The following is an 18311-nucleotide window of genomic DNA, read 5'->3' as shown; positions in this document are numbered from 1 at the left end:
CACACTGTCACACAGACATACACTGTCATACAGACACACAGTCACACAGATACACACCCACACAGACACACTGTAACTCAGCAACACAGTTACACAGACACATTGTCACTCAGCAACACAGTCACATAGACACACTGTCACTCAGAAACAAAGTCACACAGATACACTGTCACTCAGCAGCGACACAGATATACTCAGTAACTCAGCAACACAGTCACACACTCACTGTTACTCATGCAAAAGTCACACACACTCACTGTCACTCAGCAACACAGACACACACATTCACTGTCCCTCAGACACATTCAGTCACTGTCACTCAGTCACTCAGCAGCAACAGTCACTAAGGCACACAGTGTGATACACTGAAAGAAAACGCAGGGCAGCAGATCAGAGTTAGAGTGGCTGGAGACACACTAACAGACTCATGTCATGGGCTGTATGACTGTGCGCAGTACCCACCCTGATGAGTCACAGCTGGGTTGTTATTATTAGAGCACTGTGCAGCACTGGGGATCCCTGGATTGATATTATTAGAGCACTGTGCAGCACTGGGGGCTCCTGGATTGGTGTTATTAGAGCACTGTGCAGCACTGGGGATCCCTGGATTGTTATTATTAGAGCACTGTGCAGCACTGGGGATCCCTGGATTGTTATTATTAGAGCACTGTGCAGCACTGGGGGCTCCTGGATTGGTATTATTAGAGCACTGTGCAGCACTGGGGGCTCCTGGATTGGTATTATTAGAGCACTGTGCAGCACTGGGGATCCCTGGATTGTTATTATTAGAGCACTGTGCAGCACTGGGGGCTCCTGGATTGGTATTATTAGAGCACTGTGCAGCACTGGGGGCTCCTGGATTGGTATTATTAGAGCACTGTGCAGCACTGGGGATCCCTGGATTGTTATTATTAGAGCACTGTGCAGCACTGGGGGCTCCTGGATTGGTGTTATTAGAGCACTGTGCAGCACTGGGGATCCCTGGATTGGTGTTATTAGAGCACTGTGCAGCACTGGGGATCCCTGGATTGGTGTTATTAGAGCACTGTGCAGCACTGGGGATCCCTGGATTGGTATTATTAGAGCACTGTGCAGCACTGGGGATCCCTGGATTGGTATTATTAGAGCACTGTGCAGCACTGGGGGCTCCTGGGTTGTTATTATGTGTTATAATATACTTATTTAACTGCTTTAGAGTTTAATTGAAAAAAGTAAAAATGCTGGTTTTCACTTTGAAGATCTGGTAACCCAGCTTATAAATGCTTGTATTAGATGATGAGACATGCGCTCTTATACCTGCATACACACAGCAAGATGTATGAATGCACACATAGCTCAAAATAGGTGACTGCTGCGCATTTAACTTCGAAGCAGTCATGACTTTGAAATAGTAAGCTGCTATTTTACACCCAGAAATCTGAACTCTAAGTCTTAAAATTGTCCAAATGTTGAAAAAATAACCAGTATGCATTTATTAGTAGTAGTGTTTTTTTGTTTTTTTTCCTTATTCAGAGCACACAAAAAGAACAGGTTTTGATTCCAGTTCGCAGTCAGCAATTGTTGTATTACAAGAGAAAAGGCGGCACAGTACAAGAGGACAAGCGCCACTCTAATAAAAGCTCGCTGGAACGGCAGTGGTGGGCTTAGTGCAGACTGCAGCTCCCTGCAAAGCTGTACTTTAAATGGAATGATATTTATCTGCAATTGTAAAGTGCCATTTACATTCCCTGAGCTTTTATCAATACATTGTAACTGCTGTTTGAGATCACAAGACCAGACTATTGAATTACATTGTAACTACAGTTTGAGATCACTAGACTAGACTGTATTGAATTACTTTGTAACTGCAGTTTGAGATCACTAGAATAGACTGTAATAGAATTACATTGTAACTGCAGTTTGAGATCACTAGACTAGACTGTATTGAATTACATTGTAACTGCAGTTTGAGATCACTAGACTAGACTGTATTGAATTACATTGTAACTGCAGTTTGAGATCACTAGACTAGACTGTATTGAATTACATTGTAACTGCAGTTTGAGATCACTAGACTAGACTGTATTGAATTACATTGTAACTGCAGTTTGAGATCACTAGACTAGACTGTACTGAATTACTTTGTAACTGCAGTTTGAGATCACTAGAATAGACTGTAATAGAATTACATTGTAACTGCAGTTTGAGATCACTAGACTAGACTGTATTGAATTACATTGTAACTGCAGTTTGAGATCACTAGACTAGACAGTATTGAATTACATTGTAACTGCAGTTTGAGATCACTAGACTAGACTGTATTGAATTACTTTGTAACTGCAGTTTGAGATCACTAGACTAGACTGTATAGAATTACATTGTAACTGCAGTTTGAGATCACTAGACTAGACTATATTGAATTACATTGTAACTGCGGTTTAACATCACTAAAAATACAATGTCAGAAGTTTAGCAAAATTCCAAAATAATTTTGATGTTGTTTAAACTGTGGTTTAACATCATGCAACGTTTTTTTTATTTTTTATTTTTTATTTTTTTACCGGCACGTAGTACTGTACATTGTCACTCTTCACAGGGAGTCTTTGTTGAGCTTTTTAGGGGGTTTCATACCAATACAAACACATTGCATTGTGGCAGCGCGGATTTTCATGCATTTTGTACTTTAACAAATAGCATTTTTATTTTTAGTACGTGTCACTGGTTGCCAGGTAGAATTAGTCTCAATAGGTTTTAATTCGTGAATCCCCCGTTAAGCCGCGCACTCCATATCGAGTGGATTAGAGCGCCCTCTAGCGCACATACTTTTAGGAAGTTCAGAATTACAGTATTCTTCCTCCCTATTAAAATACAGCATCCTGCCGTTCGAGATCCGAGGCAGGTTTCAAATAAAGTGGTTAAGGAAACAATAAGAGTTGCATAATCTCAAAATGCCGCTTTCAGCGGAACCGAGCTGGTTAAACTGTGAAGTCAGCACAGGAGTAAGTGACATATTTATTTGCTAACATGTTGCACTGGGTCAGCACGACTCCTGTACCTATCGCTGCATTAACTCAGTGTTATTAATAATAATAGAAGGAAGGTGGAGGGGCAGTATTGTGTGTGTGTGTGTGTGTGTGTGTGTAGAATACAATATCGAAAGTTTTGTTAAAATAACATTATTTAAGAGAAATACGAGTTAGTGTAACACTTTCAGTTTCAAAGCGCCTTGCACGAATACTTTCCTTTTTGCATTGTTTACTGTGGACCGCGTTTTCATTGCGCATGCATGAGGGGAGCTCGATCTGCGGGCAGCAGCGGGGGCTCGTGCTGTTGAAGCTGGAGTTCTGTTCTGCGAGACGCGGACCGGGGCTGTTTACACGCGTCACCTCGTCACCCGCAGAGAGGCGTCGCGACTCCGCGTTTCTGTGAAAAATGCACATTGCTGCACAGTTTCATTTTTACTTTGTATTTATTCACCCAGGGTGTCAATTTTCAAAAGTCTGTAACCCACCGTAATAATGAAACGTAAATTGAGAGGAAAAACGTTGGAAGTGTTTGTATTAACAAGCGTGTTTCTCCAAAATTTAAATAATGGAGTCAAAAAAGCTTTAGGAATAGTCTTCTCTGGGTATAGTCACACAGCTGAACCAGACTGCTGCTTCCTTCTTCAAAACAGACTTTGAACGGACATAATTTAAATAAACCAGTGTTTCAGACGTTACCCAATGAGAGGCAACAACACAATGAGTTGTTTGCAATGCTATGGAAGCTCATTCATGTTGTGCATGTGGCTCGTTCATTTGTTCAACTCTCTCTCACTTGTCAGTGTTTGCAGTCACTCACAGTGGCTCTGAGTTGTGATGCTCCTCTGGTATTGAATGTGAATACTTTCTCTGAATCGGAATCAAACCTTCCAGCTGGCATCTAGGATTCTACAGGCACAGATTCTGCATCAGATTCTGATCCATTAAAAAATGGAAATCAATATCTGAGAAGCAACAGGACCCCTCAGAATGATTGGGAACATCATTGAAAACGAAGGGAAATGTAACACATGTCAATGAGCACTGAAGTTCTGTATCTGAAGCAGGCAGGTGCACGGAGTGCGAGTACATTGTGTCAGCGCTGTGTTAGTGCTCGCTGTGTCAGTACTGTGTCAGTGCTGTGTCAGCGCTGTGTCAGTGCTCGCTGTGTCAGTGCTGTGTCAGTGCTCGCTGTGTCAGTGCTGTGTCAGTGCTCGCTGTGTCAGTGCTGTGTCAGTGCTGTGTCAGTGCTCGCTGTGTCAGTGCTGTGTCAGTGCTGTGTCAGTGCTCGCTGTGTCAGTGTCAGTGCTGTGTCAGCTGTGTCAGTGCTCGCTGTGCTGTGTCAGTGCTGTGTCAGTGCTGTGTCAGTGCTCGCTGTGTCAGTGCTGTGTCAGTGCTGTGTCAGTGCTGTGTCGCTGTGTCAGCGCTGTGTCAGTGCTGTGTCTGTGTCAGCTGCTGTGTCAGTGCAGTGCTCGCTGTGTCAGTGCAGTGCTCGCTGTGTCAGTGCTGTGTCAGTGCTCGCTGTGTCAGTGCTGTGTCAGTGCTGTGTCAGTGCTGTGTCAGTGCTCGCTGTGTCAGTGCTGTGTCAGTGCTCGCTGTGTCAGTGCTGTGTCAGTGCTGTGTCGTCGCTGTGTCAGTGCTGTGTCAGTGCTCGCTGTGTCAGCTCGCTGTGTCAGTGCTGTGTCAGTGCTGTGTCAGTGCTGTGTCAGTGCTCGCTGTGTCAGTGTGCTGTGTCAGTGCTGTGTCAGTGCTCGCTGTGTCAGTGCTGTGTCAGTGCTGTGTCAGTGCTGTGTCAGTGCTGTGTCAGTGCTCGTGCTGTGTCAGTGCTGTGTGTCAGTGCTCGTTGTGCTGTGTCAGTGCTGTGTCAGTGCTCGCTGTGTCAGTGCTGTGTCAGTGCTCGTTGTGTCAGTGCTGTGTCAGTGCTCGCTGTGTCAGTGCTGTGTCAGTGCTGTGTCAGTGCTGTGTCAGTGCTGTGTCGCTGTGTCAGTGCTCAGTGCTGTGTCAGTCAGTGCTGTGTCAGTGCTGTGTCAGTGCTTGTGTCAGTGCTGTGTCAGTGCTCGTTGTGTGCTGTGTCAGTGCTCGCTGTGTCAGTGCTGTGTCAGTGCTCGCTGTGTCAGTGCTTGCTGTGTGATCTGTGTTTCTGTTTCTTCTCCAGACCACTATCATGGCTGTGGAGTTTGAGGGAGGCGTGGTGATCGGGTCCGAGTGCTGTGTCAGTGCTGTGTCAGTGCTCGCTGTGTCAGTGCTGTGTCAGTGCTGTGTCAGTGCTCGCTGTGTCAGTGCTGTGTCAGTGCTGTGTCAGTGCTCGCTGTGTCAGTGCTGTGTCAGTGCTCGCTGTGTCAGTGCTGTGTCAGTGCTGTGTCAGTGCTGTGTCAGTGCTCGCTGTGTCAGTGCTGTGTCAGTGCTCGCTGTGTCAGTGCTGTGTCAGTGCTGTGTCAGTGCTGTGTCAGTGCTCGCTGTGTCAGTGCTGTGTCAGTGCTGTGTCAGTGCTCGCTGTGTCAGTGCTGTGTCAGTACTGTGTCAGTGCTCGCTATGTCAGTACTGTGTCAGTGCTCGCTATGTCAGTACTGTGTCAGTGCTCGCTGTGTCCATGCTGTGTCAGTGCTCGCTGTGTCAGTGCTTGCTGTGTGATCTGTGTTTCTGTTTCTTCTCCAGACCACTATCATGGCTGTGGAGTTTGAGGGAGGCGTGGTGATCGGGTCCGACTCGCGTGTGTCCGCAGGGTGAGCATGTCAAGTAACACGCATCACGTGACACACTGGGGTCATAATGAAGAAACATGCCAATGTTGTGCATGCAATGGCTATTAGGTTATTTAAAATAACAGCTAATATAAACAGGGTTAAATAGCACCGTGGCAATGTCCTGAGATAGACTGCACACAGCACACTGAAATGAACAGGATGACCCTGCTTATTGTATATGTTGAGATATGCAGGTGACAGTCTCGATGCTTGTGACAGCCATGAGATGTGGGATCTATGTAGAATGTGTCTGTTTTGCTGGAAGACGACATTTCAATGAGATTGCACCAGGGCTCAGCATGCATTCTGCAGCTGCAAATGACATTCATAAAACATTCATAATTCAAGAAGCATTGTGCACTACAAATAAGTGCTGTTGATCTTGTATCACAAAACACCACCTTATACAGCACCAACCACTTACTGTGGTAGAGTATACCTCTATTAATATACATGCCATGACACATTGAGTTACACAGTAAGAGAACGCCTCAGTGACCCCATGTCTGTGTGTCTGTCTGTTTGCTCAGTGGTTGACAGTCTGTGTGACACTTTGTTTTCTCAGTGGTTGACAGTCTGTGTTTGTCTGTTTGCTCAGTGGTTGACAGTCTGTGTGTTTGTATGTTTGTTTGCTCAGTGATTGACAGTCTGTGTGTCTGTCTGTTTGCTCAGTGGTTGACAGTCTGTGTGACTCTTTGTTTGCTCAGTGGTTGACAGTGTGTGTGTTTGTCTGTTTGCTCAGTGGTTGACAGTGTGTGTGTCTGTCTGTTTTCTCAGTGGTTGACAGTCTGTGTGATGCTTTGTTGCTCAGTGGTTGACAGTCTGTGTGTTTGTCTGTTTTCTCATTGGTTGACAGTCTGTGTGTTTGTATGTCTGTTTGCTCAGTGGTTGACAGTGTGTGTGTGTGTGTTTGTCTGTTTGCTCAGTGGTTGACAGTCTGTGTGTTTGTATGTTTGTTTGCTCAGTGGTTGACAATGTGTGTGTGTGTGTGTGTCTGTTTGTTTACTCAGTGCTTGACAGTCTCTGTGTTTGTCTGTTTGCTTAGTGGTTGACAGTGTGTGTGTTTGTCTGTTTGCTCAGTGGTTGACAGTCTGTGTGTTTGTCTGTTTGCTCAGTGGTTGACAGTGTGTGTGTTTGTCTGTTTGCTCAGTGGTTGACAGTGTGTGTGTTTGTCTGTTTGCTCAGTGGTTGACAGTGTGTGTGTTTGTCTGTTTGCTCAGTGGTTGACAGTCTGTGTGTTTGTCTGTTTGCTCAGTGGTTGACAGTCTGTGTGTTTGTCTGTTTGCTCAGTGGTTGACAGTCTGTGTGTTTGTCTGTTTGCTCAGTGGTTGACAGTCTATGTGTCTGTTTCTTCTGTTTCTTTGCTCCAGTCAGTCGGTGGTGAACCGCGTGATGAACAAGCTGTCTCGCCTCCATGACAATGTGTACTGTGCACTCTCGGGCTCTGCGGCCGACGCACAGGCTGTAGCCGACATCGTGGACTACCAGCTCAACCTGCACAGGTACACAGCACATTGCATATCAGCCACACCTGCACAGGTACACAGCACAGTGCATACCAGCCACACCTGCACAGGTACACAGCACAGTGCATACCAGCCACACCTGCACAGGTACACAGCACAGTGCATACCAGCCACACCTGCACAGGTACACAGCACAGTGCATACCAGCCACACCTGCACAGGTACACAGCACAATGCATACCAGCCACACCTGCACAGGTACACAGCACAGTGCATACCAGCCACACCTGCACAGGTACACAGCACAGTGCATACCAGCCACACCTGCACAGTACACATGTATATATATATATATATATATATATATATATATATATATATATATATATATATATATATATATATATATACAGTACTGTGCAAAAGTTTTAGGCAGGTGTGAAAAAATGCTGTAAAGTAAGAATGCTTTCAAAAATAGACATGTTAATAGTTTATATTTATCAGTTAACTAAATGCAAAGTGAGTGAACAGAAGAAAAATCTACATCAAATCCATATTTGGTGTGACCACCCTTTGCCTTCAAAACAGCATCAATTCTTCTAGGCACACTTGCACAAAGTCAGGGATTTTGTAGGCATATAGTCAGGTGTATGATTAAACAATTATACCAAACAGGTGCTAATGATCATCAATTCAATATGTAGGTTGAAACACAATCATTAACTGAAATAGAAACAGCTGTGTAGGAGGAATAAAACTGGGTGACGAACAGCCAAACTCAGCTAACAAGGTGAGGTTGCTGAAGACAGTTTACTGTCAAAAGTCATACACCATGGCAAGACTGAGCACAACAAGACACAAGGTAGTTATACTGCATCAGCAAGGTCTCTCCCAGGCAGAAATTTCAAGGCAGACAGGGGTTTCCAGATGTGCTGTCCGAGCTCTTTTGAAGAAGCACAAAGAAACGGGCAATGTTAAGGAGCGTAGATGCAGTGGTCGGCCAAGGAAACTTACTACAGGTGATGAAAGACACATCATGCTTACTTCCCTTTGCAATCGGAAGATGCCCAGCAGTGCCATCAGCTCAGAACTGGCAGAAAACAGTGGGTACAAGGTTGTCCTGGAAGAAAACTTGCTTCCTTCTGCTCTGACAATGTTCCCCAACTCTGAGGATTGGTTTTTCCAGCAGGACAGTGCTCCATGCCACACAGCCAGGTCAAGCAAGGTGTGGATGGAGGACCACCAGATCAAGACCCTGTCATGGCCAGCCCAATCTCCAGACCTGAACCCCATTGAAAACCTCTGGAATGTGATCAAGAGGAAGATGGATGGTCACAAGCCATCAAACAAAGCCGAGCTGCTTGAATTTTTGCGCCAGGAGTGGCATAAAGTCACCCAACATCAATGTGAAAGACTGGTGGAGAGCATGCCAAGATTCATGAAAGCTGTGCTTGAAAATCAGGGTTATTCCACCAAAATATTGATTTCTGAACTCTTCCTAAGTTAAAACATTAGTATTGTGTTGTTTAAAAATGAATATGAACTTATTTTCTTTGCATTATTCGAGGTCTGACAACACTGCATCTTTTTTGTTATTTTGACCAGTTGTCATTTTCTGCAAATAAATGCTCTAAATGACAATATTTTTATTTGGTATTTGGGAGAAATGTTGTCAGTAGTTTATAGAATAAAACAAAAATGTTCATTTTACCCAAACACATACCTATAAATAGTAAACCAGAGAAACTGATAATTTTGCAGTGGTCTCTTAATTTTTTCCAGAGCTGTACATATATATATATATATATATATATATATATATATATATATATATATATATATATATATATATATATATATATATAGATATATATATATATAGATATATATATACACACAGTACCAGTCAAAAGTATGAGTGCACTTGCTGGAAACTAGTATTTTTTTCATAATTGACAATGTTTTACGTTGTATACGTTTCTGTAAATACTTGAAAATGAAAACACGTTGCAATATGCAAAGCAAAACATAAGGAGTATCAAAGCAATGTTCAAGAAAATGGAAAATTGTCTCTAAATCTTGGATTCCTCAAAATAGCCACCCTTTGCCGTAATAACAGTCTCACAAACACGAGGCATTCAGTTAACAAGTTTCAGCAGGAAATCACCCAACATGTCTTCCCAGCTCTTCTGCAGCAATTCCCAGAGATGTAGGGCACTTGTGGGTAGCTTTGCTTTGACTCTTCTGTCCAGTTCGTTTCATACAAGTTCTATGGGATTGAGGTCTGGACACTGGGCAGGCCAGGTCATTAGATTGAGTTGTCCTTCACTTTCCTTCTTTGCCAGATAGTTCTTGCACAACTTTGAGGTGTGTTTCGGGTCATTATCTTGCTGAAGAATGACGGACTGCCCAACTAGCTGTAATCCTGATGGAATGGCATGCCTCTGAAGTATGCTATGATAGCCATGCTGGTTGAGGTTGCTATGGACTTGGTAAAGATCACCAACTCTGTCACCAGCGAAGCAACCCCAGACCATGACACTGCCTCCTCCATGCTTGACAGTGGGAACCACACATGCCGAACTCATGCGCTCACCCTCTCTGCGTCTTACAAATACTCGGCGGTTGGACCCAAATATTTCAAATTTTGACTTATCGGTTCATAAGATCGACTTCCACTCCTCAAACGTCCAGTGTCTGTGTTTTTTGGCCCAGGCAAGTCTCTTCCTCTTATTCTGCACTCTTAACAGTGGTTTCTTTGCAGCAATTCTTCCAGTTAGGCCAGCTTCACGCAATCTCCTCTGAACAGTTGATGTTGAAACATCTGTACTTCTAGTAGCAATTAGCTGAGCTTGTATTTCAGAGGCAGTTAATCACCAGTTTCGCAGACTTGTGACTCGAATAAACTTCTTCTCTGATTCTGAGGTCAGACCTTGTTCGGTCCTCATGAGTGCCAGTTTCTTCAAATCGTTTGATAGTCTTGGCCACAGCAGTTACAGACACTTGCAAAGTTCTTGCAATTTGTCTTAAATATTGACCTTCATTTCTTAAAGGAATTACATTTTTTTCTTTGTAACTGAACATATTTTGACATTTCTGCTCCATTCCATACAGGAATGACAAACTTGTGCCTATGCTACCTATATTTATAGTAATCATGGACCCTCACCTGTTAACAATAATTGGTGACAAAAGGTTAATTAGGTAACATGCTAGTTAACTCAGAGAACATCTAACAAAGACACTTTTATACTTAGGCCAGTGTTCTAACACCGTGTTATACACATTTCAGACTTTTAACTGACTTGGGCTTCAGACTGAAATCCCCTTGCTTTGGGTGACCATTACATTGAAATTGACAAGATTTACATTTTCATTTAAAAATTAAATATTTGAATGCAATTCACTTATGATTATCAGCTTATATAAGTACACGTATCATATAATGAAATATGAAGTGTTTATAGACAAATTTGTACAGTTAAAAGCACAGATAATCATGAAAAACTTGGTTTCAAGCAGGTGTACTCAAACTTTTTACTGGTACTGTGTGTGTGTGTGTGTCTATATATATATATATATATATATATATATATATATATATATATATATATATATATATATATATATATATATATTTGCAGACCCCCCCCAAGAGGCAAAGTGTAATTCGAACACTGCTGCTTCTCTATACACACACACACACTGCTGAACCCTGCTCTATACACACACACTGCTGATCCCTGCTGTATAAACACTGCTGCTGATCCCTGCTATACACACACACTGCTGAACCCTGCTCTATACACACACACTGCTGATCCCTGCTATATACACACACACTGCTGATCCCTGCTTTATACACACACACTGCTGATCCCTGCTGTATAAACACTGCTGCTGATCCCTGCTATACACACACACTGCTGATCCCTGCTGTATACACACTGCTGCTGATCCCTGCTCTATACACACACACTGCTGATCCCTACTCTATACACACACACTGCTGATCCCTGCTCTATACACACACACTGCTGATCCCTGCTGTATACACACACTGCTGATCCCTGCTCTATACACACACACTGCTGATCCCTGCTCTATACACACACACTGCTGATCCCTGCTGTACACACACACTGCTGATCCCTGCTGTACACACACACTGCTGATCCCTGCTCTATACACACACACTGCTGATCCCTGCTATACACACACACTGCTGATCCCTGCTGTACACACACACTGCTGATGCCTGCTGTATACACACACTGCTGATCCCTACTCTATACACACACACTGCTGATCCCTGCTGTACACACACACACTGCTGATCCCTGCTGTAAACACACACACTGCTGATCCCTGCTCTATACACACACACTGCTGATCCCTGCTGTACACACACACTGCTGATCCCTGCTGTAAACACACACACTGCTGATCCCTGCTCTATACACACACACTGCTGATCCTTGCTGTACACACACACTGCTGATCCCTGCTGTACACACACACTGCTGATCCCTGCTCTATACACACACACTGCTGATCCCTGCTCTATACACACACACTGCTGATCCCTGCTCTATACACACACACTGCTGATCCCTGCTATATACACACACTGCTGATCCCTGCTCTATACACACACTACTGCTGATCCCTGCTATACACACACACTGCTGATCCCTGCTGTATACACACTACTGCTGATCCCTGCTCTATACACACACACTGCTGATCCCTGCTGTATACACACACTACTGCTGATCCCTGCTGTATACACACACACTGCTGATGCCTGCTGTATACACACACTACTGCTGATCCCTGCTATACACACACACTGCTGATCTCTGCTGTATAAACACTGCTGCTGATCCCTGCTCTATACACACACACTGCTGATCCCTGCTGTATACACACTGCTGCTGATCCCTGCTCTATACACACACACTGCTGATCCCTGCTGTATACCGACACACTCACACACACACACACTCCTGTGTGAATTCTCCCTTGTTTGTTGTATTACAGCATCGCGATGGGCAGGCTGCCTCTGGTCCGCTCTGCTGCTAACATGGTGAAGGACATCAGCTACAAGTACAAGGAGGATATGGTTGCTCACCTGATCGTAGCAGGGTGGGACAAAAGGAGCGGGGGACAGGTGGGTGTGGACAGGGACACGGCTGGACGCTGGGTGTTGTGCATCCATGCCTTGTGTGAGACTGTGAGGGTCCGAAGCAGGGGGGAGGGGGTTTCGGTCCTCCAAAGAGCCACAGGAGAGACGATTTGAGCTATGTGCCTTTAAAGTAAGATAACACTGGCTCTACTGTCGTTTATTATACACAAATAAGTTTACTTGACTTGAAAAACATCTTAAACGATACAAACAAATTCTTTCATGACTTGGTTTGATTGAATGAGTAACACGCGACACAATATCACAGCTGAACTTTCACTTCAATAAAGAATAGCGACACGTTTTCAATGAAAAAGAAATATTGTAGCCTGCTTCAATATGAACATTACCCTGCTCACCTCCCCTGTTCATTTGTGTTTTAAATAATGGTCTGGCTTTCTCTCTCGTCTTTTTTCAGTGAATGGAATTGAATTAATAGAGAATAAAAACAAACTAAGATAACAACTACCTAGCCTACATTTAATTCATAATGTTTGTAATCCCCATAAACTGCCCAGCGGCTTCTGTTGCAGCCACACATGGCAGATAATGTGATGTGAATGCAGTGTGGACCGTGGCTCAGACCGATGCTCGTGTCGGGTGTGGTGTATTGTGTTTAAAAAAAAGATTCATGTCGGCCTTCTGGAGTCCCCTGAATGACGTCCCATTTTTTAATTACTCTTTTAAAACATTTCTGTGATGCCACCCTTTGATCTTTAGTGGATTAAATCTGTGAGTCTCCTAGCTAAAGGGGCTGGGTGACTCTGAAGAGAAGGGGAGTGTGGGGCAGATGTATTGTTGGTTAACGAAATTACAGTTTGAGCGAGGAATCCACAGAAAACTGTGATTCATAAACGAAACCACAGTCACATCAATTCAACATAAAAGTGAATTTTATTAAGTAGCAATTAGCCTATAACTTTACACAGTTTAAACATGGTTTGCAATTTCACCAGATTGATGAAAAATTATAATTACATAAATAATATACTAAAGGCCTATTAACAATGCGTACAAAATAAAAAAATACAAATAATGACAAACTCACTTCCACACAACCCCCCCCCCCCCCCCCCTTTCTAGTTGATATTTCACACTTCTTCTGGCCAGGGTCCTGATCACTAGCAATCTCATCACACAAAGGACTGGTACTCTCATCATAACAACCTGATCCTCTTCTTGGTTTCTTTCTTTGCAGTATTTCAGAAAGCTCATGTTTTTGCTCGTCACTTGTCCTCTTGTCCTCTGGTCCTCTTATCCTATTGTCCTCTGGTCCTCTGGTCCTCTTATCCTCTGGTCCTCTTATCCTCTGGTTCTCTTGTCCTCTCATCCTCCTGTCCTCTCATCCTCTTGTGCTCTGGTCCTCTTGTCCTCTCATCCTCTTGTCCTCTGGTCCTCTTGTCCTCTCATCCTCTTGTCCTCTTGTCCTCGTGTGCTCTTGTCCTCTGGTCCTCTTGTCCTCCTGTGCTCTTGTCCTCAGGTCCTCTTGTCCTCTTGTCCTCTTGCTCTCTTGTTTGCACGCACAGCATTCCATCTACAGCTCTGGAAAAAATTAAGAGACCACTGCAAAATTATCAGTTTCTCTGGTTTTACTATTTATAGGTATGTGTTTGGATAAAATTAACATTTTTGTTTTATTCTATAAACTACTGACAACATTTGTCCCAAATTCCAAATAAAAATATTGTCATTTAGAGCATTTATTTGCAGAAAATGACAACTGGTCAAAATAACAAAAAAGATGCAGTGTTGTCAGACCTCGAATAATGCAAAGAAAATAAGTTCAGATTCATTTTTAAACAACACAATACTAATGTTTTAACTTAGGAAGAGTTCAGAAATCAATATTTGGTGGATTAACCCTGATTTTCAAGCACAGCTTTCATGTGTCTTGGCATGCTCTCCACCAGTCTTTCACATTGATGTTGGGTGATTTTATGCCACTCCTGGCGCAAAAATTCAAGCAGCTCGGCTTTGTTTGATGGCTTGTGACCATCCATCTTCCTCTTGATCACATTCCAGAGGTTTTCAATGGGGTTCAGTTCTGGAGATTGGGCTGGCCATGACAGGGTCTTGATCTGGCAGTCCTCCATCCACACCTTGATTGACCTGGCTGTGTGGCATGGAGCATTGTCCTGCTGGAAAAACCAATCCTCAGAGTTGGGGAACATTGTCAGATCAGAAGAAGCAAGTTTTCTTCCAGGACAACCTTGTACTTGGCTTGATTCATGCGCCCTTCACAAAGACAAATCTGCTCGATTCCTGCCTTGCTGAAGCACCCCCAAATGAGTCAAATTTTCAGCTTTGCCCAACACCTGGTCATCTAATGGTTAGACGGAGACCTGGAGAGGCCTACAAGCCACAGTGTCTCGCACCCACTGTGAAATGTGGTTGAGGATCGGTGATGATCTGGGGGTGCTTCAGCAAGGCTGGAATCGGGCAGCTTTGGCATGAATCAAGCCAAGTACAAGGTTGTCGTGAAAGAAAACTTGCTTCCTTCTGCTCTGACAATGTTCCCCAACTCTGAGGATTGGTTTTTGGCATAAGGAGTGGCATAAAGTCACCCAACATCAATGTGAAAGACTGGTGGAGAGCATGCCAAGACGCATGAAAGCTGTGATTGAAAATCAGGGTTATTCCACCAAATATTGATTTCTGAACTCTTCCTAAGTTAAAACATTAGTATTGTGTTGTTTAAAAATGAATCTGAACTTATTTTCTTTGCATTATTCGAGGTCTGACAACACTGCATCATTTTTGTTATTTTGACTAGTTGTCATTTTCTGCAAATAAATGCTCTAAATGACAATATTTTTATTTGGGAGAAATGTTGTCAGTAGTTTATAGAATAAAACAAAAATGTTCATTTTACCCAAACACATACCTATAAATAGTAAAACCAGAGAAACTGATAATTTTGCAGTGGTCTCTTAATTTTTTCCAGAGCTGTATGTCCAGTTGTTTCACAAAGTAACTGTTCATCAACTCCTTTATTATACAGACGTTTAGCAGCTGTAGCTCTCAGACTGGGATTTGTATTAAAGTTTACACAACTTTCCTATGATCTGCTCAATTCATTAATGCCAGCTGGTTGGTTGCTACACCACTGATTGAATTTGACAGCACACAAAGCTGCAGGTAAAAGGCTTCACACTTCCCATCTTTCAATCTGTAATAAAGGCAGCAGAACATGTTTTCTGTGTTAGAGGGATTTCAGACTCATGACCTGTAAAGTGAAATACAAACATATTCAACCTAGCAAAGCCAATTACCAAATTACTAATCAATTGAATCTCATTATTGAACAATTATCAATTAGGAAGAAATGTTGTAAGTGACATAAACCATAATAACTGTTGAATTGTGGTTCATTCCTTACTTAAACCTTTTAAATGCAAAACCAGAACAAAACAGGGTTACCCTCCAGATATGTTTACAGGCATAGCTTTCTTTTTCTTTTTGTCCTGCGGTTGCCTTTAATGTATTTGTCTGCACTTGCTTTGTTCGTATATGATTTAGAATATGTGATTGTAAACATCCAGCACTACAATATTCAGATAACGTGTTGAATGTGCGCTTCTTAAGAATGTTATTATTGCCATACAGCACCACTTTCTGTACAAATTAAGCCTTGAATACAGTATGTCATGCTTTTTCATGATGTATTCTCAATGTGTCTGTCTGTCTGCCTGCCTGTCTGTGTGTATGTGTATATGTCTGTGGCTTCCTGCCTGTGTGTCTCTGTGTGTCTGTCTCTGTGTGTGTGTGTGTGTGTGTGTGTGTGTGTGTGTGTGTGTGTGTGTGTGTGTGTGTGTGTGTGTGTGTGTGGGTGCGTGTGTGTGTGCGTGCGTGTGTGTGTTTGTGTGCTAATTGCATTGTGATTGTTGGCAGGTGTTCGGCACTCTGGGGGGGCTGCTGATCAGGCAGCCCTTTGCAGTGGGGGGCTCTGGCAGCACCTATATCTACGGCTATGTGGATGCTGCCTACAGACCAGGCATGAGTAAAGAGGACTGCCTCCAGTTTACAACCAATGGTGAGCAGCTTCCCTTTCTAACACACTGCAATAGCAGCTTCCCTTTCTAACATACTGCAGTAGCAGCTTCCCTTTCTAACACAATGCAATGACAGCTCCCCTTTCTAACACACTGCAATAGCAGCTTCCCTTTCTAACATACTGCAGTAGCAGCTTCCCTTTCTAACACAATGCAATGACAGCTCCCCTTTCTAACACACTGCAATAGCAGCTTCCCTTTCTCTGTGACACACTGCAATAGCAGCTTCCCTTTCTAACACACTTACTCTGCACACCACGCGGCTGTGCTGTTGCCAGGCATACCCCCTGCACACCACGCGGCTGTGCTGTTACCAGGGAGACTCCCCCTACTCACCTCGTGGCTGTGCTGTTACCAGGGAGACTCCCCCTGCACACCACGATGCTGTGCTGTTACCAGGGAGACTCCCCCTGCACACCACATGCTGTGCTGTTACCAGGGAGACTCCCCCTGCACACCACATGCTGTGCTGTTACCAGGGAGACTCCCCCTGCACACCACGCGGCTGTGCTGTTACCAGGGAGACTCACCCTGCACACCACGTGGCTGTGCTGTTACCAGGGAGACTCACCCTGCACACCACGCGGCTGTGCTGTTACCAGGGAGACTCACCCTGCACACCACGCGGCTGTGCTGTTACCATGTGAGCCATTCGAGGACCCTGCAGTTTTACCTGCTCTATGATTTGCTGTTTCACTCTCTACCAGGTTTGGGATCAGTTATTTTTTTAATTCCAGTTCCATTCCCAATTCTTTTTTTAAAATCTATTCTCAATTCCATTTTGCATTCCCTTTTGATCAATTCCAGTTCCTTTTATGACAGGTTTTATTGAGCAAACATGTAGACATAAAACTTATCAACAACACATGCAATTAGACAATTACAATACAGATGTATCACCTCAGTTCAGCTTGCTGTTACAGGAACCATCCTGAGCTGCTCTGATTTAGAGTCTGTCGGGCTGTGGTGCTGAAAGCCTCTCAGCAGCTGCTGATGAAGCAGGTCTTGTCTGGAGTCCTCTCTGAAGCTTGTCCTGCTGTTTGCTTGTTGCTGTTTTCCCTGCTCACTTCTCTCTCTCTCTCTCTCCCCCTCTCTCGGTGCAGCTCTGTCCCTGGCGATGGGGAGAGACGGCTCCAGCGGGGGTGTGGTGTATCTCGTCAGTATCACAGAGAAGGGGACGGAAGAGAAAGTCGTCCTGGGAAACAACCTGCCCCAGTTCTTCGACGAGTAATCCAGACGGGCTTGCTGCTCAAACACTGCACTAAACAACACAAAACAATTAAATAAAGAAAAAAACAAAGAAACAAATGTGTCCTGTTGTGTTAATTGAAAGCTGCAAGGGGAGCAGCAGCATAGCTCTGCTTCTGAGGCACCAGCAGGAAGAATCACAGGGAGGCAGCCTGGGGTTCAATAGGGAAAGAGGGCGGTTGCCACGCCACCTGCACACGGGAGCACAAACACACAGTGCTTACTGAGTGCCCTTCAGTAAGTTGTGGTGAGTGTAGAGGATACACTGAGACCAGACTGAACCTGCTTGCAGAGGGAGAGAGGGCAGTCACTGGAACAGCACAGTGCTTCACTACCCATTCTCCACACTGAGACCTGAATGAACCTGCTTGCAGAGGGAGGAGGGCAGTCACTGGAACAGCACACAATGTGCTCAGTAATAATACAGAACGGGTTTGAAGCAGTGGAAACAGTTTCTATACAACCCTGACATTGACGTGATCCTTATACTGTATTCAAGGTTTAGCTAAACAGTTACCGATAGACCTTATCTGATTGGTCACAAAAAAAGCGTCAGCCAGTAGAATTATCACAGCATCAGCAATCTCTAGGGAGATTGGAGTTTCACAGGT

At 44.0% G+C, this 18311-nt stretch overlaps 1 protein-coding gene across 1 annotated transcript; it reads left to right on the top strand.

Annotated features, from left to right (window-relative positions):
• Positions 1 to 2797: 2797 nt before the first annotated feature.
• On the top strand, positions 2798 to 17760 carry LOC121298833 (proteasome subunit beta type-9-like). Its single transcript, XM_041226080.1, has 6 exons — positions 2798 to 2978; positions 5658 to 5725; positions 7117 to 7248; positions 12256 to 12385; positions 16292 to 16433; positions 17556 to 17760. Exons 1-6 carry the CDS (start codon positions 2928 to 2930, stop codon positions 17681 to 17683), a joined length of 651 nt encoding a protein of 216 aa, XP_041082014.1. The 5' UTR covers positions 2798 to 2927; the 3' UTR covers positions 17684 to 17760.
• The last annotated feature ends 551 nt before the right edge of the window (positions 17761 to 18311 follow it).

The sequence above is a fragment of the Polyodon spathula genome, chromosome 24 (assembly GCF_017654505.1).
Source record: "Polyodon spathula isolate WHYD16114869_AA chromosome 24, ASM1765450v1, whole genome shotgun sequence".
Lineage (NCBI taxonomy): Eukaryota > Metazoa > Chordata > Actinopteri > Acipenseriformes > Polyodontidae > Polyodon > Polyodon spathula.
This window is presented reverse-complemented; position numbering and strand designations above follow the sequence as displayed.